At 40.6% G+C, this 23489-nt stretch overlaps 1 protein-coding gene across 1 annotated transcript in view; it reads left to right on the top strand.

Moving 5' to 3' along the window:
- megf11 (multiple EGF-like-domains 11) overlaps positions 1–12361 on the top strand; it is a 99306-nt gene extending 86945 nt beyond the window's left edge. The window contains exons 17-26 of the mRNA XM_049575385.1: positions 807–935; positions 1521–1649; positions 2282–2410; positions 2601–2729; positions 2833–3069; positions 3960–4126; positions 4220–4283; positions 7129–7173; positions 7855–8061; positions 9057–12361. Of these exons, the coding sequence (XP_049431342.1) occupies positions 807–935; positions 1521–1649; positions 2282–2410; positions 2601–2729; positions 2833–3069; positions 3960–4126; positions 4220–4283; positions 7129–7173; positions 7855–8061; positions 9057–9232 (1412 nt within the window). The 3' untranslated portion in view covers positions 9233–12361. The remainder of the gene's footprint in view (positions 1–806; positions 936–1520; positions 1650–2281; positions 2411–2600; positions 2730–2832; positions 3070–3959; positions 4127–4219; positions 4284–7128; positions 7174–7854; positions 8062–9056) is intronic.
- The last annotated feature ends 11128 nt before the right edge of the window (positions 12362–23489 follow it).

Raw genomic sequence — 23489 nt, 5'->3', positions numbered from 1 at the left:
CATTGGAAATGAGATATTTTATTGAAGAGTGCCGGAGAGCATTGAAATATTAATTTCATAAAAAATGTATACAGTGGTCTGTGTACATGGTCTATTTTAATTCTGTGGCACATCACTCTTTCCACTCTAGTGAGTGGAAATGGGGCAGTTGTGCCACTGGAGGCAGTGATTGACTCCTCCTTTTGTTAAAACAGATCACTTCACTTCATGTCCACTCCAATGGAACAATATCATCCATTAGAGGAATATGTTTACACAACCTTTCACAGAATTAGTTTGTTTGCATAAATGTGCTCGCAGTAATGTGTCCAAGTTTGATGTCATAATGTTAATGGATTTTACTAGTCTTTGCACGCAAGTGACAATATGCAGATCATAATTGTTTTAAGGGGGCGGCACGGTGGTGTGGTGGTTAGCACTCTCGCCTCACAGCAAGAGGGTTGCCGGTTCGATCCCGGGCGTGGGAGCCCTTCTGTGCGGAGTTTGCATGTTCTCCCGTGTCAGCGTGGGTTCTCTCCGGGCACTCCGGCTTCCTCCCACAGTCCAAAGACATGCAGATTGGGGACTAGGTTAATTGATAACTCTAAATTGTCCATGTGAATGTGAGCGTGAATGGTTGTCTGTCTCTATGTGTCAGCCCTGCGATAGTCTGGCGACCTGTCCAGGGTGTACCCTGCCTCTCGCCCGATGTCAGCTGGGATAGGCTCCAGCCCCCCCGCGACCCTCAAGAGGATGAAGCGGTTAGAAGATGAATGAATAATTGTTTTAAGAGTGATGTTGTTTTTTTTTTGTTGTGTGTGTTGCAGTGTGTCCAAGTGGCAGGTATGGTAGGGCCTGCGCGGAGATCTGTCTCTGTACCAACAACGGCACCTGCAATCCCATCGATGGCTCCTGCCAGTGCTTCCCTGGTTGGATAGGAGATGATTGCTCTCAGGGTATGGCTTCTCTCCTTCATCCTGTTTTATTGGCTTATTTTCTTTGATTCTCCTCTCTCATTGTCCATCTCCACTCCTAATTTCTCCCCCACATTTACCTCCATACACATTAATCATTTTCATGACCCTACACATTCCAAGAAGTACCGTCAGCCCCAGCTGATGTAAAACTGATAGCTTGCTTAAATGATTGTTGTAATACATTATGCTCTTTGATTTACAGCACTGTAGGCCAAAGATCATTAGCAGAGCTTTGAGCTGCCATGCCATGGGAAATTGATGTGTGGTTTTTTATTGCATTGACTACTTGAAATAAAAAAAACTTATGATCAGATGGATGTTACATTACCAGTGCTTTACTTAGGGTTATTCAACCTGACATATACGCCTGCTCATATATTACAAATGGGCTTGTTGAGGGATGTTATGACAGGATCTGTGTTGAGATACTGAAATATTTTTGTCTGTGGAGAGCAGTTAGTCATGTCCTCAAACATATGTGCTTCATGTATGCATGCATAGGACACAGAGTATGTGTGGGAGGGTGTGTGACCATGAGCTTAACTGTGTCTCTGGCGTCTGCAGCCTGTCCCTCTGGGCACTGGGGCCCTGATTGTCTCAACTCGTGTAACTGTCACAACGGAGCCCAGTGCAGTGCCTACGATGGGGAGTGCAGGTGCAGCCCCGGCTGGACCGGACTCTACTGCACGCAGCGTGAGTCTCTCCCATCCAGTTAGTAGACACACAGTGTCATCTACTGGCAGTCACTCAAAACTGCAGCAGATGACAAGTGAGACACATTTTTTTTTTCAGAGACAACTGAGCAACTGGATGATATTAGCTTTTCATTTACAGTTTTTTATGGAGGGGTAGCATCAAAATAACACTAATGGTCACTTCATTAATTTGCTAATTATACATTCCAGTCATTCACCCAGCGATAGTGCACATCATCAACATCAGTCCACTAATTTGAATTCCATTATCTATCACCTCAAGGGTTTTATGCAGTCTTTTTTTGTGGTGTCATGCTCCTGCTCTTCTGCATGGAAATGGCTTTTGTTTGAACTGTTTTTTCCCTCACATAGATTCTTACTATTTCCAGTTGTCTTGTTCTTTATTTCCACCCTTGTGTCATGATAGCGGCATAACCAGATTTTCTGCTGAAGCAGGAAACATTTCATTTCCATTCATTCACACTGTCCCCTATTGAGTATGCTGCAGAGACATTGAATGGTATTGATTTCCGTGTTCCCCTGCAATATGACCTTGACTCTTTACATTGTCTACCTCTCTTTGTTTTCTACACCCCTCCCACCTCAACATTTTATACATCTCTGTCCCAGGCTGTCCTTCAGGGTTCTACGGCAGAGACTGCGCTGAAGTCTGTCGCTGCCAAAACGGCGCCGACTGTGACCACATCACTGGCCAGTGCGCCTGTCGAACGGGCTTCATCGGGACGAGCTGTGAGCAGAGTTGAGTAGGCCCCAAAACATTTTAGCACTGATCAAAATTACCCTGTGGATGAGTGAGATTGTGTGTGTGTGTGTGTGTGTGTGTGTGTGTGTGTGTGTGTGTGTGTGTGTGTTCTATAAACACTTTGGCTCCCACTCTCTAAGTGCTTTAATTTTGATGGATGTAGTAATGCACCTCTCTCCCATGCAGAGTGTCCTGCTGGTACATTTGGATATGGTTGCCAGCAGCTGTGTGAGTGCCTGAACAATGCTACCTGTGACTATGTGACTGGAACGTGCTACTGCAGCCCCGGATATAAAGGCATCCGTTGTGATCAAGGTGAGAGGTGATCGGGAGGATCGACGCACTCCACTATATTACAGCTCAAACACAGATGTGTACACAGCGTTTAAACAACCCACATCCTGTGTTTTTTCTGTAGCAGCTTTGATGATGGAGGAGCTGAACCCGTACACTAAGATTAGCCCAGCGCGAGGCTCGGAGCGCCAGTCTGCAGGGGCTGTCATGGGCATCATCTTTCTGCTCCTCATCATCATGGCCATGCTCAGTCTGTTTGTGTGGTACAGACAGAGGCAGAGAGATAAAGGCCATGAGATCCAGCCAAGTGTGTCCTACACACAGGCAATGCATATCACCAACACAGACTACTCCCTGTCTGGTAAGTTGTTTTGCAAACTACTCAGACTATGGTCGAGTGCAACACGCTGCAATGGACATATGTAGAGCTACAACAATTAGTCGATTAATTATTAAGTCAAGTAGGCATTTCTCAAGCAGAATTATCAAACATTTCCTAGTTTTTGGTTCTTAAATGAAAGGATTTGCTGTTTTTCTTTGTCTTATCTGATCATAAACTTAAAGGTATACTATGCAGGAATCATTGGCTATGGTTTGTTAACAGTATCACCAGTGAAAGTGAAAGGAAAAGCCAACCACTTGGCGTTTTGCCTCGCTGTGTTTGTGTTTTTTTGGTGCTGTGTCTACAATTTTCATTGCTTCCTCTTGGATGTGTGCTGTTTATAGTTTGGCACTTGGTCGCTACCTTTGTTTAAAGTCTTGACCTCACCTGTGCTCCGTGCCCAGGAACGTCCCAACTTAGCAAAATAAGCTGAAAATATAGGCAGAGGGCAGAGTCCCTGCAGATAAATACACCGCCACACACTTCTAGCCAGTCATAAGTGATGATTGAGAGGGATTACTCTTGTATGATTTTGTACCTTGTCATTTTAGGACAATCCTGAGGAGTATATTGTTATCATCTTTGGATTTGGGGTGTTGTTTGGTTGAAACAAGCATTTTGAAGACATCACTTTGGGGTTTGGGGAGATTATGAGGGTCTTTTTTACACTATTTTTCAACATTTTAAAGACTTAACGGTTAATCAATAAACTAATCAGCAGATTACAGTGTTACATCCATCAATTATACACTTATTCTGATTAAATGTGATTAATTGTGGGCAAAAACCAGCATATGTGTTAAAATCTTATTGCATATTAGCATACAAAATAGTGACAAATACTCATAACCTGATGTTTGAACCCTCAGAGTGTGGCAGTACTGTAGCGATGAGGACCAGCGCTGCTGAGGTCAATCAGAGCCAGGGCGGCAGCAGCAGTGGCCAGTGCTTCTCCAACCCCAGTTACCACACTGTGGCCCAGTGTAATGTTGTCTCAACCATCTCCAACAACCTGGATGGCACTCTGACCCTCAAAGTATGGCCACTCACCATGTATATTCACATACAGTTTAACATTCAATAACAACATACTACAAAGCAACACTAAACCGTGCTCTTCCTTTCACAGTCGAGCACTCTGAAAAGCCGAAATGGCTCAGAATGGAGAGCCTACTGCAACCTCAACGACATAGGTCAGTTAACCTCTCATATTTACTATGAAACGCCACACGCAGCCTGAATTATTTTGTACTTTATAGAATAGTTACTTCAAGGGCAAAGGCACATGTGTCGTTAGTACGGTCCTCATATAGGCCCCAGCCTGGGCGAAGCTACCCTGCTGTGAATGAAGATGAACCAGGGGTTTCTTGTTAGACATAACCTTTGCTCTGATTTTGATAAGATATGCGGATGGGACAGAGAAAGCTGTGGTGAGGAGGTGAATAGGGGTCACTGTGAGCTCATTAGTCCTCTTTCACTCCCCTCAGTGGCACATTTCTCTGTGATGGCTTACACTGGGTCAGATACTGCACTCCTGGGCTGTGAATTATAGGGAATTAAGTCCGACGGCAAAATTGCTTCGTAATAGCTTGACTCTTTGGTTCCAATGCTCATCTTTTAGCCTTTATAAACAGTACATGAACATTTATTAAAGGCTTTATAACACACCACATCTATAGTGTAGTTGTGAGCAGATGTAGGTTATTAATGTATTTGTTGACAACTAAAACTCCTCATCCTGTGGGCATCCGTAAGTTGGGACTGGTGGATAAACAGATAATGAATGAAAATATCGTAAAACCATTAACTGTATAAAAATAATGGATGCAACCACCATGTTGTCACCCACTGGTTTGTGCACTGGTGGATTTTTGAAGCCTTAAGTTTGGCATTTCAAACATCTCCATCTTGGATTTCTGGAACCAGAGGTGACCATATTTCGACAAGGAGCGAGGGGTGGATCTGACTCATACTGTAGCGACGCCTCACAGTCAGTCTGTCACTCAAAGCTGCCACGCCCTCAATCATGCATAACTTCAAGCCTTAATAAAATGAAAGCGGGTAAGCTATATAAAAATTCACCCCCAGTATGAAGTCATGACCCTGGAAATTAGCTATAGAGACCAATACCAGGCTGTAAACATGTTTATGTTTGCTGTAACATTAGGCATTTTAACATGGGTGTCTGATTGGGTTGCTTTTCGGAGCCAGCCTCAAGTTGCCATTAGACGTTTTTGGCATTTCCATACTTTACTCAAGTGGCAACCTTTGGGGCTGAATAATGAAGCCCATTTGAAGGTTGTCGCTTGAGTAAAACATAGTTGTAGTAAAAAAAAAAAAAAAAGAAAAGAAATATGTCTTCAAAGGAGAAATTAAAATTGTTGACACATACTGTGCATTTTTACAATTTTAAAAATGTCCATATCTGCTTACAGCTACAGTTAATACAGTGTTTATAAATGCTAAATAGGGGGTGTAAAGTATAGGGTTGTTGAGATTATATATTAGATATATAAATCACAGCTCTTTTGGTTTATGGTGGTGCACACTGAGAGAGACTGATAATACCGTATTGTATTGCTGATATGAAAAATATGCCTGTGTGCTGATTACAGGCTCATTACTGCTAAGTCAAGCTAGACTTTCAAGTCAGACTTTATCATCTGCACATTTTCATTTTCATTTTGTGTTGAAGGAACACTCTAGCCACAAAATGACCATTTGTATATCAATTACTAACCCCTGCTGAATTAGTGAAGAAAACTGCTTTTCTCTCAGTGAGCGAAGAATCCAAAAGTGGTGAACTTTCTTGATGAATTGAAGTGAAGGGGGGGCGTGTCTAACAACAGCAAAACTATATCAAAACATCCATTTACAAACTCTCATGCATACCATGCAGTATAATCCAACTCTCATTTATCCAGTCAAATGCTCAGTACTTCCCAAACATTTTCACTAAAACCATACTGTTTAAAACACTTGCCAATATGCTCAACAGCTGTGGGAATTATTCAGGAATCTGCACTGGGGGCTAATTTCCAATATCTTGGAGGAATGTCCCTCTACCTAGTGAGTTTCCTGTTTTGGTGAATCTGTTTTATGGAGGGGCAATCTCTTTTACGAGTGCAGCTGTCTGGTGTACTTTGGGCTTCAGTATGATATATAAGTCTGTACATTCTGAGGGTTGGCAGAGAAGACTTGGGTGTTCTCTCCATGCAGCATGTATTAAAGAGACTTGATTGCTCACACCGAGTCTGTCAGAGAGGAGAATTACCCTCACACACCATGGGCAAGTGCATGCGTTAAACTCCACTGAGTTGCCCTGGCACGTTACTCTTCTGTGCTTGACACTGTTCATGCTGAAGTGTTTATAAAGTAAGGTTGTTGTAAAATGCTTGTGTTGTAGTACTGAGCAAACGACTGGATGAATGAGAGTTGGATTATACTGCATGAGTTGTGTAAGAGTTTCTAAGTGGATGTTTTGATATAGCTTTGCTGCTGTTGAACAAGGTCCCCTTTGCTTCAGTTCATCAAGAATGTTGGGTGTTTGTGGAGTCTTTGTTCACCATTAAGGCATGCCAAAATAAAACACATTTTTCTTCACAGAGTCAAGGTAACACGAGTTGAGTGATTGATATAGCAATGGTCATTTTAAGGGTGATGTATTTCTTCAGAGCACAAAGCAGATCAATCATAATGACAAGTCCCTCTCAAGAAAACAATGTCTTGGCTGCTTATCCTGCCGCACTCAAGTCATAGACTGACATAGCCTTAAACATGTTGTCCTCTCCTCATGATGTGGTGTTGGTTGTTATGGCAAATATCCCATCGCAGTTGATTATATAAGCTCGGAAGCCTTGAGGGGAATGTGATAGCATGCGGAAGAAACATTCAGAAACTCCTCACATTCATATTCCTCGTATCGCTCTAAATAAAGACATACTACATTGTACCGTAATGAGATATTTGCTGTCAACCTTCACACATCGGGGGGAATTCATGGGATGTTTGACTTTCATGTTTTGACATTTGTTGCAGATGTTCAACAAGGGGAGACGCAGACGCAGAGAGGCTCCAAAAAAGGTAAATCATTAATTGTAGTAGCAGTGTGTGTGTGTGCGCTGTGTGTGTGGGCAGACATATTTCATGTGGAATCCTGTTCAGCTTCACCAGCAGCAATATTACAAAATCCTTTTACGCTCAACATCCCATGTATCAATTTCCCCATTTGGTTTCTATTCCCCTCTGAGACTATCTGACCCCAAATCCCATATCCTTATATTCTCCGTGATTTATGTGAAAACTCGGTGCACTTTGGACAAGATCATGGTGGGCTGAGGTTTTGTTCCAACGGTAATTGCTCTCTATGGCTCAGTGCCCGATACGTCATTTTGTCTCCCACACTGTGCAGTCAGTGGTGAATGCGAGGGACCCAGGGGTGTGGAGAGTGGTCTGAAGGAGCTTTGCTGCGGTCTCTAATGAGGCCTCTTATCAGACTGATGAGACTGTTATGGATGAGATGAGCCTTCCACTCTCTCCCCTTTGTACTCTGATTACTATATACCACCATTAGTCACCTGTCGGAGACAAAAGAAGTACAACTTCTTCAGAATGGTAACGATTTTCATTGCCATTCTCCAGGCCACACTCTGATGTCTATTTAAATTTTAGTGGCAGTATCAGAGTCTTGCATTAATACCACTCAGTGACAATCTCTACATCTTTGTTGATGCTGAATGTGTCCTTGTCTCGCGGCTACTGCAGATTACATCAAGGGCTCCATGTGCAGCAACAGCTCCTGCTCCCTGAATAGTGAGAATCCATACGCCACCATTAGAGACCCACCAGGGCTGGCTTGCAAGCACACAGAGAGCAGCTATGTGGAGATGAAGTCCCCCTCCCACCGTGAAGTGCCCTTTGGAGGCACTGCCACCCTCCTGGGCAGTGCGAGCAGGAATGTCTATGATGTTGGTGAGTGCGTTGTTGCTCTGGTGTGTGGAGCTCAGCAGGGTCCTGCAGCTTATAGCCTCTCTGGTCGTGTCCCCTGTTGTGAGCCTGTACAGACTCTGTGAGCCTTGATAAGAGGAAATGTGAGCTGCTTCTCTATTGCATGCACCTCTCCTTTCTCATTGTCCACTGTCTCATCAGTCTGTGTCTGCCGCTATTTAGCCTCAGCGTTTCTCATGTATCTCTCCTACTTTTTTTTGTCTCTCACTTTTAATCTCCTACTCTCCTCTCCTACTTTTTTCTCTCTTACTGTCTTCTCCTATGTACTTTTCTTACTTTTAATCTCCTACTCTCCTCTCCTGTGTACCCTTCCTACCTTTTTCTCTCCTACTCTACCTTCCTATGTACCTCTCCTACTTTTTTCTCTCCTACTCTCCTCTCCTATGTACCTCTCGTACTTTTTTATATCCTACTCCCCTCTCGTATGTACTTCTCCTACTTTTTTATCTCCTGCTCTCCTCTCCTATGTACCCCTCCTACCTTTTTCTCTCCTACTTTCCTCTGCTATGTAACTCTCCTACTTTATTCTCTCCTACTTTCATCTCCTATGTCTCCTATGTACCTCTCCTACTTTTCCTCTCCTTTTCTCCTACTCTACTCTCCTATGTACCTCTCCTACTTTTTTTCCCACTCTCCTACTTTCCTTTCTTATGTACCTCTCCTACTCTCCTCTCCTATGTGCATCCTACCCTTTTCTCTCTTAATTTCCTCTCCTGTGTACTTCACCTACTTTTTTCTCTCCTACTCTCCTCTCCTATGTACCCTTCCTACTTTTTTATCTCCTACTATCCTCTCCTACATAACTCTCCTACATTTTTCCTCCTCTCCTCTCCTGTGTACCTCTCCTACTTTTTTATCTCCTACTATCCTCTCCTACATAACTCTCCTATGTTTTTCTTACTCTCCTCTCCTATGTATCTCTCCTACTTTTTCCTTCCTCCTTTCCTAACCTATCACAGAGCCAACGGTGAGCGTCCTGCAGGGACCCAATGGAATGGCCACCGGCTTCTCTCAGAGCCCCTATGACCTCCCCCGCAGCAGCCACATCCCCAGTCACTACGACATACTGCCCATGCGTCACAGCCCCACGCACACACCCCCGCCACCCCCAGAAAGCCCCAGCTCTCTGCTCTAGAGGGCACACCCTCCACCTGGCTTTGACAGGGGGCCGGCATCCAGGCAACATTCAGCCAACTTTCAACCAACGGCCCTCCCTCTGTCTCCGAGTGTGTTCAATTAGATACTGAGATGTCGAGATGGAGGGACAGCCACAGCTCCTCTGGACCCTGCTCTCTTTGGCTCCCTCACTTACACTCTTTCTGTGGCCCTGGAGGAGGGAGGGGAGGAAAGAGTGTCCCACACACCAGCGACCATTCACCCATTTTATTTTCTTATAGAACTGATCACTCAAGGTGCTGCCCGGCCTCTTTATGGACCTCCTGAAGTGGAACATAATGGTTCCAAACAGTGCTAAGGGCAGCATACGTGGATTGGGTGGACAGATTATTTACAGGGAGAGAGCTATCCTCACGCTCATTTTTAGCCCATGATATAGGTTTACTATTCAAGGGCAGCCGAGTGTTTATAATGCCCCCTAAACAGAAGTGATTTTCTCCACAGGAAGGAAGGTATAGCAACCTTGACCGTTTCAAAGCAGGTGAAGATTTATAACATACAGACATCAGAGTTTATGAATTGTCACTGTGTGCAGCAGCTGCAGATCACAGTACAGCTGACATGAAGAGATTACAATCATTTGCTCTGAGGTTAAGAAGAGTTCAGTCAAATAGTGGATTATTCTCTGCTCTAAATGTTAAACACAGACACACGGTCAGCAGTGAGCCAAGTCTGCTGAAGCATGGATAAATAGTAAACTATTGTAATGGTCCTTTATTCACTGTTATCCAGTAATGATCAGACACTAAATACTAAGATGATCACTGTCTGTAGCTCAGTAGCTTCTTTTAAGTTGCAGTGTTAATGAGGCCTGTCTGGAGATACAATCAGGCCACCAGTGTTTAAGCATCAAAGGTCCAATGTGTAGGACTTACAGGGATATATTGGCAGAAATAAATAATAAGTATGTTTTCCTCAGTGTATAATCACCTGAAAACAAGAATCACTGCATTTTCGTTACCTTAGAATGAGACGTTTATATCTATACAGGGAGCGGGTCCTCTTCTACAGAGATTGCCATGTTGCACCGCCAGGTTTCTACTGTAGCCCAGAATGGAAAAATCAAACACCAGCTCTAGATAGGACCATTGGTGTTTTCGTGCTTTTGCAATGGGCGCATCGGAAAAACACAATTTTTTTTAACATGAAACTGGTTTATTCAGCGTTTGTACCAGTTTAAATTAGCAGGTCTGCTTGTTTTGGAGAGGAGGAGACCTTTGTGAATAATTTGGCCCCTGATAAAATCTGGATCTGATATTATCAGAGTAAAACCGTGAGCACAGATTAGCAGGTGCTTCGTTAGCTGCCTGTCTCTGACATACCAAACAGTATCGGAGCTAAATGGACTAAACGCCTCGATCACAAAAAAGCTGTGCACACATTAAGTTATCAGAGAAAATAAGAGAGCACACATTTGCAGGTGCTGGGCAAGCGGCCAGCTGCGATGTGCCAAACTGTGTAGGAGAAACACTGATTTGTAAAGTCAAACTGCTCTATTCAGTGGTTTCGCCAGTTTTAATCACCAGGTCTATTTGTCTTGGAGAGGAAGAGACCTTTGCGCCATTCAGTGTTTTTAATGGTTTTAATTACGAGATCCGTTTGTCTTGGAGGGGAAGAGACCTCTGCAGATAATTCAACTCCCAGTAAAAACCTCATAAACAATGAAAGAATCTTAACCGGGAGAAGTTTCAGCTGGTTGCAATCTGTAATCCTCACCACTAGATGCCACAAAATCCCCTTAAATCCTGCACACTGGACCTTTAAAGGCATTAAGAGATAAACACATAGAGTAGGTCTCAAGTTCAGATTTTTCCCCCCACACTGATGAAGTGATCAGATATTGTGTTGTTTTCTATGTGAGAGCATTTTTCTCGCAAATGTCTTAGTTTACATTTTTAAAATATTGGGTGTTAAGAAGGGATTACTTTGACTTTTTCCGTTTTGTATTTATAAAGCTAATTGCTTTATTTATTAATTTATATTAGTGATGGTGACTTTTTATCAATGTGACACTAGAATTAAACAACAACAAAAACAAAAAAAGATGAGCATGATCAGATTATGGATACCCACCGATGTAGATAACACACAATTTATCTTCTTGTGAGATGATCAGTGTCATTTTGTGTGTGTTTTTTGAAGTTACTTAAAATGTTCTTTCTCTCTCTCTCTCTGTCAGATTGTAAATTGAAAATAAGGGTTCATATGACTCACAAAGACCCACAAATACCCTGTGCAGTATTTACAAACGGAACCACACTGTATGTAAAAAAAAAAAAAAAAAGTCCATTTCTGAAATACTTTATGTTTATATCAGGCAAATTAACTAATTTATTAATTTAACTTTATTCATTCACTATGTGAATTCCATTTCACCCTCTGTAGAAGCAATAACATGTTGACAATCGATGCCCAGACAGCGTTTCATTAGTGCTGGACATTATGCCATCTTTGACCAGTGTGGTGACAGTGGATCATATTTTACGTGACTGTTTTTCCTCCGAGGAAGGTTTTTCCAGTTGCTGTCATATCAATGCTGCTTGTTGTTTTGGTACTTAAGTTTCAAATTAAAACCCTATTCTGCCATCAGAAACCTGTTTGGGTCAGGTTAATACCCCGGATAGATAGGCGAGGAATTTACTTGTCATTTCAGGGGTTAGACAGGATATATCTGTGAATTCTGAAACATAACGACAGTGGATGCTGACAAGATTAATGAAAGATTCCACTCTAACAAATAAGAAATGTTATTTAAGTGTGTTAGTGGGTGCCAGAATGTTGTCTAGAGTCTATATAAAGTGAAGAAAATCATGGTCACACATTATTTTTATTAGACATGTTCCAGATTCATGAATAGGAACATTTTGTCAGTGCTCTCATTTTAAATAAGCTTTTCAGAGGAGTGACAACTACAAGATTTACACATGGTAGGCTTCACAGTTGTGTATGACTTGTGATTTGAACAGCATTTTATTGTTTTAAAGGTCTGTGAAGATGTTTTTAAGATGTAATTTTATTTCTCTCTAAACATTTTTATGTATGAATTATATGATAAATATGATGTATAGCTTTATATACAACTGCCCAACAGTGTATAAAGTCATTAAAATCTCTACCTTGACCAGTTATTAAAAACCTGCTCAAATATTATTCCATCAATGCAATTATATGGTACATAAAAATATATCAGGGACCATTTATCCTCCATAATGAGTACCTTTAGTATTTATTTTGCTGATAATACAAGGGTTGTTACTTGTGATGCAGTATTTCTACACTGTGGTATTGCTGTTTTTACTTTACTGTCTTTTGCATAATTTAAGTCAGTTGTGTCAAGTGAATTTTATATAGCTCTAAAACATTACAAATATTCTCTCAAGACACTTTTCATTGACCACACCTTTGTTTTTACTGAGACCCAACAATTTCCCCATGGGCAAGTACTCAGGGACGGCAGAGAGAAAAAAGACCCAGGCTCTAGGTGGGCAGCCATCTGCCTTCAAAGAGTAACTTAACACCAGGCTGAGAGGCAGTATTTTGCTATCCTTACTGGCTGAAAGTTTTAAGCCCGTTTGACCTTTGACCACAGCCCAGAAATGTGCTTTTTTGCTCCTTTAACCACACCCACAGTGTGTCATGGGGTCCTGGCATACACCTGTTACAGCAAGGTGAGAAGTGAAACCACTGGAGGTTTTTTAGGGGGTATTAAAGGAATTCTTCACCCATAAATGATCATTTCTTTATCAATTACTCACCACGTGTTAAGTTAAATTTGTGAAGATTTTTTTTTTTTTTTTGGTCTGGCATGCCGGTGAACAGAAAATCACACAAAGGTGAACATTCTTTATGAATTGAAATTAATGGGGGCCATGTTTAGCAACAGTAAAACAATATTAAAACATGGTTTTAATGGTTTTACAAACTCTCACACAACCCATACAGTATTATGCAAGTCTCATTTATCCAGTCATATGATCCGTACTTCCCAGACATTCATTTAAGCTAAAGCACGTCATTACAAACCGCCTCATGCACAGCGAAGTAGTGTGCCTAGGCACCCACGTGCATTTGAACTCTGCTCAAGCAGTATTCAGGGCGCACTACTCATAGACTGTGGTGTTTAAATAGCATGTTTTTAGCGAAAATGCATGTGTTTTGGAAGTACTTTGCATACGACCGGACAAAAGAGACATGGATTATACTGCATGAGTTGTGTGAGAGTTTGTGAGCGGGTGTTTTGATACAGTTTTGCTGTGTTTTTAACACGATACCCACTTACTTCAATTCATGAAGTTGTTCGCCTGTTTTTGGATTCTCCGTTCAGTGTGGTGGCATGCCAGGACAATGACGTTTTCTTAAATTGAATTAAACAAAACACAGGGTGTGTAATTGTTACACAAATAGTCATTTTTGGGTCAGGTATCCTTTTGAGGTAGTCTTTAATTTCCTGTCTATCAAATGTGCAATGGACAACACTGTATTTGATTTCAAACATTTTTTTTTAAATTGTTGAGCCCTGAATTAGATTGTGCACTGTGCAAACATAAAACAGACACATAGACAAGACATGATAGAAACAGAAGCATATTGTATTGAGCATTTAATATGAATGTGAGCTCAGGTATGATTTGACTTCAGCCACAACACCAACACCACCTGTAATCATGAAAACATGTATCTTATGTAGATTAAATAATGTGTTAAGTTGAACCCAAACAAGGTCTGATGCATAAAGAGATGTTGTGGAATAGTGGACAGTTAATAAGAAAGTTGTTTTCACTGAAATGGGAAGTGGGAGAAGTTGCAGTGAGCCGGCTCACAACAGTAGAGGAGTCTTGATTGTTCCTCAATTGTAAGAAACAGGTTTTCTGGGCTCCGCAGACGATGGACATGCTGCCCGCCTGACAGCCAACAAGCCCTGAGCGATGCCCCACTGAAAGGAAATGCAGCCAGTAAGTCAAGAAGGTAATGGACCAAATACAACCGAGCACTTCAGAGAGAGCCAGATAGAGAGAGAAGCATGAAAAGACGAGGTCACACTGCAGCAAGGTGAGCACTCGAGAAAGATTTCGATTTTGCAGCTTGTTGAATACCCTCTCAACAATTAATGTGATTTCTCGCAGCTCAGAGGGGGCAGAGAGTGGAAGACAGCAACAAACCAGAGATTTTATTTAACTTATTATTCAATGTCAGATGGAGTGCAGGGCAGACACTGGAAGGTGAAAAGCTCAAACTGTGTGAAAACCAAATGTCTTCCAGTGCAACCTTTTACTAAAAAGGTACTAAAACTACCACTTGTGTTTAAAAGCAGGCACTGCTGCCTTTCAACTGAGTCACTGTGACAGGAAAATGAGAGATTTCTGAGTTATTGACACTTCTCAGCCATTCTGGACCAATCATTATGGACTGAGGTTCAATGCAAAGCACATTAACCATTAAATATGCGACTGTAAAGTTGTATTTCCCTCCTCTGCTCCAAGGATTAATAGATTTCCACAGACACATCAACATCTGAACACAAACACTCTCCATCCTTTCTAATTTAGCAGCATCAACTGTTGCAGAGGAAGGACTTGTTTTCTTTTCTAGCATATTTACATTTTAGGTACAAAATTAATCCTCAAAGTAGAAAAAACACATTCCTTCTGTTTCCGCTCTCATTTCAGTGTGATGTCTCGAATACTGAAGTTCTACAGTTTATCACATATTTTCACTTAATTAACTCACTATTTACATACCGAACCATCACCGTAATGAGGCAAGACAACTCAGCACATTTCATCAAATAAACTCAACTTGCTTTTACAGTGAAAGGCTCAAAGCAACAAGTGACATAATATAATACGTAAAATAGAAGAAAATTCAACTGTGAGAAATAAGAAAAGTGAACCCCACATCCACACACATAAAGTAGCACAGCAAACAGTGTGAATCTGCAAGTTACATATCAATACACCCTCGTTCTTTCAAGAGGACTTTTTAAAGTGGAAGTTGATATGTGTTAAATTCCCAAATAAGTATTTATTTATATATATGATATAAAAAAAATAAGCTTAAAAGCCCAGAATTAACTAAACATCATTCTTAATATGAGTACAAGAACTTGTATTAGCCCAGTCCATTTTAAGGAGTTGACATGGTCCCTGTTGAAGGCAGAATTCAACAGCTCCTATCACCAGGGCTGCACACAGGTGTATTGCATACACCCAGTGATTAGACTGAGATTGGTTATTTTCACCAGCCTGTCCATTGTTGCCTCATTTGTGCTTTGATGAAGGTCTAATAGACCGAAAGCTCAACAATAAAGTGAAATACTGCATAGATGTAAGTGTGTGGGAATCTTTTTCTACCAATCTGGACTTATTTGTGTTTCCAGCACCTTGCCAAGACCGAGCCAGGTGAAGCGGTGGCTATTCTGCATCAGAATTCAAAGCTAAAATGTATTATCAATGTTAGTATTTAAGATTTTACAAGGTCTGTGTCCATTTTCAGTGTGTTCATGACTCTGTTGTCCTGAATACGAGGCCTAGTGTATATAATCTGAAACAACCCAGTATAGAAAGTTAAACAGGGAGAAGCATATTCCTCTACACAGAGCGGGAGGGGTAGAATAAAATCCCAAATGAAATTAAATCTGCTCATTTTCTGATTTTTTTTTTTTAACCCTAAAACTGAATGCTGAGTAGCCAGTATATAGTGAAACATCCTGTACAGAACAGTTTAAAGATTTTGGTCTGGTTTCCAAATTTGAGTGTTTTTTTATTGTCTGTCTTTTATGACTGTGTTTTTATTGGTTGTATTAGTGTGAAATTGGCTATTAATAGCTTATAGCCAACGTGTCATTCCCTTTTCCTGCCTGCCTGCCTCCCTGCCTAGACTTCAGGACCGCAATGGAAATAAGTTGTGTGACTTTACTGCAACACTCACACATGAATTTTAGTGCTGTATGCACAGTACCAGATATATGCACATAAAATAAATCAATATGTATTTGAATGGTTTGCATGGAAATAAGTGCTTAAAGTCTTTACCATATAAATGTCTACCAAACTGTAGTATCAATTTGAAGCACAATAATCAACATTAGCACAAAGTTTGCAGGTTTCTGATCAGACCAAGTCCTGAAGAGACTTGGTCTCATATGAAAGTATGATTCAATGGGTTCATACAGCAGAGGTGCAACACACTGAATGAAAACAACCTGCACAATGTATCATTTCAAAGTAGGACTGTCTCCAGGCTGATTATTAAAATGTTGTAAAATATTGCCGAGGCAAAGAAGAACTGCGGGGACTTTCCCTTACTAATGCAGGCCCTGGGCATAATCCTTTCTGCTGCAGTCAGCCTGTCAGCTATATCTTTCAGCCGAAGCTGTTTTTCACAGAGGCTGCCACTGGGAAGAGGCTATACCTCTAAATGCTCTGACAGAGTTGCACCTTTGGTTTATCCTCAAGAGGCTGCACCTGGATGCTGACCACACTGCTGCTGGGTAACCTGTCACTTTCACTTCAGTCTGACATCGACTATTTAGAGCCGGGGGATGGTAGAATTATGTGGGGTGAGGAAAAATGAAGACAAAATGTTTTTTAAAATGACTGACACATGACTAACCCTGTTAAAGTTTATATTTTCCAGATGCATTACTGTCATCAGGAGTTTAATCAGTGCTTAGTTTAACAGTGCTTTTATTTAAACATGTACCTTTTGACTGCACTTTGCTGTGGATGAGTCCATAGCAGAGCTCAGCTGCAGATCTTTATTGCAGTCACGTCCCGCTACAGGAACTGTGAGAATCCATCACACCAGAGCCGGATCTTTACTTAGCCACTCTTAATGCATAATCAGTATTCATCCCAGTCAGGCTGATCATTTTCACTTCTCCTGTGTCTATAACTGCTCCCATATTCACATCAAAATGTACCTTGACACACATAATAATCAGCCCTCTAACAAAGTACGTATGGAGCAGTTTTATGAAGAAAAGATTTGTCTAAATCAGACTAATTACAGAGGTCAGTTTCCACATTAGTTCAAAGCTGAGACAGACATTTATCTGAAAAGCCTCTTTTAAAATTGATAATGAGTGGTGTTTTACATGTTAGAAAATCTGATTAATACTTAGCTTGTCACAAGTTTTGGAGGAATTTAGCAATGACATCTCCTATTTATAAACTCACAGTGGTGGGCCAAGTTACTGAGGTGAAGTTTTCAGGGAGAGACTGATGATTAATTCATACAGAGGCGTAGCCGTCCTTTTTGAAGAGCAGGGCATAGACTCAGTTTGTACGAACTAAATGTTCCTTTTTAAATTTTAATCAGCAACATTACCTGATACAGACCAACTGAATGCTTATTTGGCTCATTTGAGTTTGACTTGTTCGCCCACTTTGTAGGCCAAAGTTTATCCTGTACCAAGTCATATTATTAATACAGTCTAAATTTAGTCATCATCAGGTGAAGCTCACTGTACAGGCTGTAGCCCTTAATGACATATCATTCATTATTAGGAGTTATGAAACTCCTTGTAATGAATGGCGTTCATTAATCATTACACCCTCCATTAATTATACAATTAAAAGTCCTGCACAGAGTTACTGGAAATAAGTGGACTGAAACAAAAGAAAAAGGAAATATGTTGAGATAATCACTGCTGTTCTCCCTACTGGCCGCCAGGGGGCAGACTGCGTGTAAGAGTTGGTAATGAAATCAAACCATTGGCAAGTCAGTACAAGTGAGTTTTCTTTCTTTATGGGTTCCTCTCCATGATCGCCTCCTAAAATCATAGAACATGGTGTGTCTGTGGTGTGGTGTGTTTTGATTGACATTACTTAAGTAGTGGTTTCATGGTGTAATAGTTAGCACTCTGGACTCTGAATCGAGCAGTCTGTTTTCAAATTTTGGGGAGACCTATATTGTGAAAATCAGCTGTTTTCAAACTTTTTAAGTGACTGATATTTCTGATATCTGGCTGCCAAAACTTAGAAGAGTAATGCTCATATTTATTTTGGTGCAAACACAAGAGCAAGTTCATGCACAGGGTAATATAAAACAAGATAAAAATCTATCCTTAGCTAAATTGCTGTGCAGCAGTTGCAAGTTAAAGGAGTGCAGATAAAAAGAGAGCAGAAAACTCATGTAACAGAAGGTGTAAATTCACACATACCAACGTTTAATTAAGAAATATTCTTGGTACATGTACAGAGTTCACACACTTAGCAAAGTTTGATTGAAAAATATTTATAATATATACAGAAAGAGGCCTGTAGTATACTGAAAATTTATTTTAGGGGCATTCGCGATGAAGGCTGAAATGACTTTATGACTGCATGACTGAATAACTGACTTTGTTTTCACAAGATTAAACTTGAGGGCAGCAGCAAGGACGCTGATATTATGGATGAAACTAGCTTTATTATTTATGAAATGGTGAATTCCTCGGTGCACCAGTCTTGCATGACTCAGTCTTATATGACCCTTGGGTCAAGACCAACTGCGGTCACACTTTCAAAAACAATGCACTCTTGAAAACTTTTAAGCCATCATAAAGCTGGTGCAGCCTGCATGACATATTGTCAGCACTTTTGTGTGTTGTCAGCACTTTTGTATTTTGTGATGATGATATGATATTTTCAGCTGCTCACATCAGACTAACTGATAAATGTTCAGCAGCTTTATTGGAGCTCATTTCAACAGTTTAAAAGACATTTTTTGATTCTTCTTGACCATGTCATTACCATCAACAATAGGCTCATACGATTCATGGTGTAGTCCCCATTATAAGATTTATTTATCTGTATTTTTCAGCGAGGATATTGACTAAATCTTTATGTATAATTCATAGAGTTATATAAATCATAACTAATGACAGGTTGGCTCACACCTCAAAGATGACAAATTGTATTTACTGTACAAATAAAGTTACCCAGCAATCACCACTGCGTATCTGACAAAAATATCAAAGAAAGTTAGAAATTAATCATTTAATTGAATAGGTCTAATAGTATAAATAATAAATTTAAAAATTCAAATTAAAAAATAAACAGGTTTATTTCCAAGGTGGTGATCTGAATCACTTGCAAGAGCCCACTCTCTCCACAGGCCCCTCCACCACAGGTGCCCCAGTGCAATCGCCCTGCCTGCACTGTCTATATTTATGCCCCTGGGGTCTCATTCATAAAACAATGCGTAGGATCCATACCAAAAATGTACGTATGGACAAAAGCCAAAAATGGCGTGCACCAAAAATATGTCTCCAACATGTTAGTAAGCATAAGTAAAAGTTTCCCCCATCAAGTCTGTTTTTATGGATCACAAGTTTTGCATGGGAAGTGGCGTACGCCTCTTTCAGGCGTGATTTTGTGCGTACACAATATTTTTAGATGAGACCCCTGGTCCAATATTGGTCTGATTTTAAATCTCAGAATAACCCCCAACACAACTGGTTCTTCCTTCTTCCATGTAGCCCCTTGTGAATATCCTGTGTGAGAACAGAAGATGATGTTCCTGTAAAAACTCCCTCTCTCCGTCTGTCACATGTTTGAGAAGGAGGCTCGGACTGTTCAGATTACCCTGTTTAACTGGTCCTTCTTTCCTTCGCAATTGGCACTCTGTATTTTCAAAAAGGGCTGTTGCCATGGATGCATTGTTTCCCCCTTTTTGACAGCGCAAGTACTGACAAGCCTTCATCAGAGGCTTCATCTGTATTCTCCTCCTTGTTATGTGATGGAGTGAAATGTCTACAGAAGATCTCCAGCTCTTGAGCGAGATCAAAACTAGTCAAATGATGTGTCATATATTCATGTTTCTGCAGGGGTAGTCACATCATTGCTCATGTTTTAGATCAAAACCAATGCAGAATATTTTGCACTTACTATAGGAAGTCAGAGATCATGAATGACTAAATATTGGTATAATCACGTGTCTGTCTTAAAAAAGTATCAGCTGCCCAAATCCAATTTGAAACACCTTTTCTTGTTGTAATCTTTCCCCCTCTTCATTAGAGCTCTCTTATTAACCTGCTTCTAGTGTAAGTGCTGGGGGACAAAACACAACCCTCATTTCATGCAATAGTGTATTTAAAAGTTTATGTGAAGTGAATATGAAGCTTCAACCATCAGAGTGAGACGAATCAAGTTAAGTCTTTTTGGTACAAAATTCCCCCTTTGTGTTTTTACCCCTCCAGTGCAGCTTGGCAAAGAAAAACTGTCCTGGGAAACACAAAGAAGGAAAAAGACTTTAACGCTGGAACATTCCCACCTGATTTGTCTGACTTTATATTACCTTCAGATAGACTTTTGAATGTACTTTTGCACGGCATTTGCACAGAATTGTCCCTCATCGCCTACACGGGAAGTGCTTTAGGAGGGAATGCTGTAAAGTGAATATTGTTGTAAGACTGACTGGTCTTTTAGGTCGTATAGAAAGGCAGGCAGCCCTTCATTTTTCATATACCTTCAAATTATTTATCTAGCTTCTCAGTTAAGCTGCGGCCTCTTTTTCAGTAACATCAAATGTGATTTTTATCCATCCATTATGTGTAACTGCTTCAGAGTCACAGGGGGGACTGGAGCCTATCCCAGCTGACATTGTGAAAGAGGCAAGGTACACCTCGGACAGGTCGCCAGACTATCACAAGGCTGACACATCCATTCACAACCATTCATACTCACGTTCACACCTATGGACAATTTAGATTCACCAATTAACCTGCATGTCTTTGGACTGTGGGAGGAAGCTGGTGAACATCCTCACAGAAGGCCCCAAAGTAGATGATGGGCTCGAATCCTGAACCCTCTTGCTGTGTGGGGACAGTGCTAAGCATTACATCACGATGTCACCCGAAATGTGATGTCTTTTAGTTGCAGATTATTTGTTATTTTGGCACAAAATCATTCTGATCTTGACGTAATGGAAGAGAAGAACACTCCATTCAAACGTGACAGCTGTCAGCTAATGGAGATACATATCAAATAAACAAATTGCTCCTTTCTTGAGTTTATTTATTTGTTTATTCAGACAACATTATTATGGTAGATTTGGAGACCTCTGCTGAATTGCTATCTTGGTCAAAACTGAACCTGATTCACCACACAGACCCAATAGTTTTGCATTTAAAGCAATGGTACAATCATAAAAGTTTTGGAATATCACAAATGATACACGGGAGCAAAAAGATACAGATTTCCATTTCCACATTTGGATTTTCTAACGGTCTGCCATCGTATATTGGTGTTTGAGGTTGTTTTTAATAGAGACATATGACAGGTCATTGTGATTTGGTAGTCAGGCTTCTGCTTCTCAGAGTTGCTCTTATCTAATTAGTGGCACCAGCTGATCGATTTAACACTAAGTAATCTGTCTGTGTCTTTATCTGTTCTGTGAGGCACTCATGTAAGTAGCACTGATGATAGTCAAGGACCGAAATATTTGCTCCTCTTTTTATGCATTTATCATTTTTTGCACTTCGAGCACCTTTTTCTATCTTAAATAAATTTTTGCATTTATCAAGTGTGGATCTCTTTGTGTCTTTCTAGCCCAGTTACATTGGTGTGCAGATACCTCCTCTGCCGTCCCTTCTTGTTTGTCTATTGCACCAATGCACCCAAGACAAACTTATGACTTATGGCTTCATTTTCCGGACACCACTATCAAGGTAGATTTGTAGGCCTGTCTGACCGGATGTGAGATCAAGTGGGATGTTGGGACATTTCTGTAAAGTAGAAGCAAAGCACACCCCTGCGCATGATGAGCAAATAGTGTAAACCCCATATAAATCTTTGTAGCGTCAGAGATTGGACCTGTCTATCACCTTGTCTCACTTCCTGTGAACACCTTTGCATCTGAAATCCCAGGCGACATCTCTGTCTGATGAGTAAGCCTCAGATGATGATTTCTCTTTCTGCACAGATATGGACTCGAGTCAGGGGCTTTCAATCTGTGTATGATTCAATCTCACACAGACAAATGGAAAAGCCTAAACACTGTCTGTTGCTGCTGACTAGGCAATCAATTTGGAGTATTCAAGCTGTCATTCAGACTCTCCTGTTAATTTCTTGGGCTCATATTTTTCATACTTTTCTTTATTCAACCAGAACTTATCAGCTGAAATGGAACAATTTGAAAAGTGAGGGCGTTGATTCATAGATTCATTCCACTTACATCTCTTTAAATCTCTGTCTTTTACTTAGCGATTGTCATGACCACAAACTTGCAGTGTCAATATGATGCTGATTTCATATCATAAAAATATAACCACAGCACTAGAGATGACACAGCAGAATCTCTGGAGACAGAGCAGGACTACTTCCAAGCTGTCTGCGATCTTCCGGGATACAAATATGGTCATTTGTAAATTTCATCAGAACTGTATGTCTTGGTGATCACCACACAAGGGCAGTAGAGTGCAAGACAATAGGCCATGTTGCCTCTGGCCACAGGCACTGTGCACCAATCCAACTATGAGTCATGCTGGGTTTATTGACTGCAACTAACAAAGAGGTTTATGTGAAAATTTAGTTGTATTTCTTATGCTCTGCACCTCTTACAAAGTTAATGATAACAACGTCGCACAGAGGCTCTGAAAGAGGGGACTCCAGAGCCCTTAGGCCCCTGGACCTTGGCCTGGTAGGCTCGGTCCATAATATACTCCTGGCACCATCATATTAAGTCATTTATTACAAGCAATATTATTAGTATTATTATTAAATCAAACAGTATCTTAGCTACCATTGAAAACACTGTGCTTATGTCCTCTACTTTTACTGGAACTTTAGGGGAAGTTTGTGATCTGGTCATGTTTACATTATAGAATAACAAAGTAACACTTGGTGGGATATTTAATAGTCTGACTGCAGTATTATTTATTATTAGGTCACCAAAAACCAATCAGAAGTTGTTAGGGAGAAAGCTTCAAAATAAAGCTGAAACACTTAATCAGACAAATGATTGAAAATTGATCAATAACTGTTGTAATAACCGAAAAATCATGTTTTTATGTTAAAAAAAAAAAGCTTCTAAGATGTGAGGATATGGTTCTTTTTGTCACTGATGACAGTAAATTTAATACAATTTTGGTATTGAACCATCAGCTAAACAAAACAAGACATTTGAAGACATCACTTTGGACCGTGGGAAATTATAACAGGCCTATTTCACGCTTGAATTTTACAGACAAAGCAATTAAGTGCGAAAATAATTGTCAGATTAATCAATTATAA

This window comes from Epinephelus fuscoguttatus, linkage group LG4, assembly GCF_011397635.1.
Source record: "Epinephelus fuscoguttatus linkage group LG4, E.fuscoguttatus.final_Chr_v1".
Classification (NCBI taxonomy): domain Eukaryota; kingdom Metazoa; phylum Chordata; class Actinopteri; order Perciformes; family Serranidae; genus Epinephelus; species Epinephelus fuscoguttatus.
The sequence above is the reverse complement of the archived record's forward strand: the minus strand, read 5'-3'. Positions and strand labels throughout refer to the sequence as shown.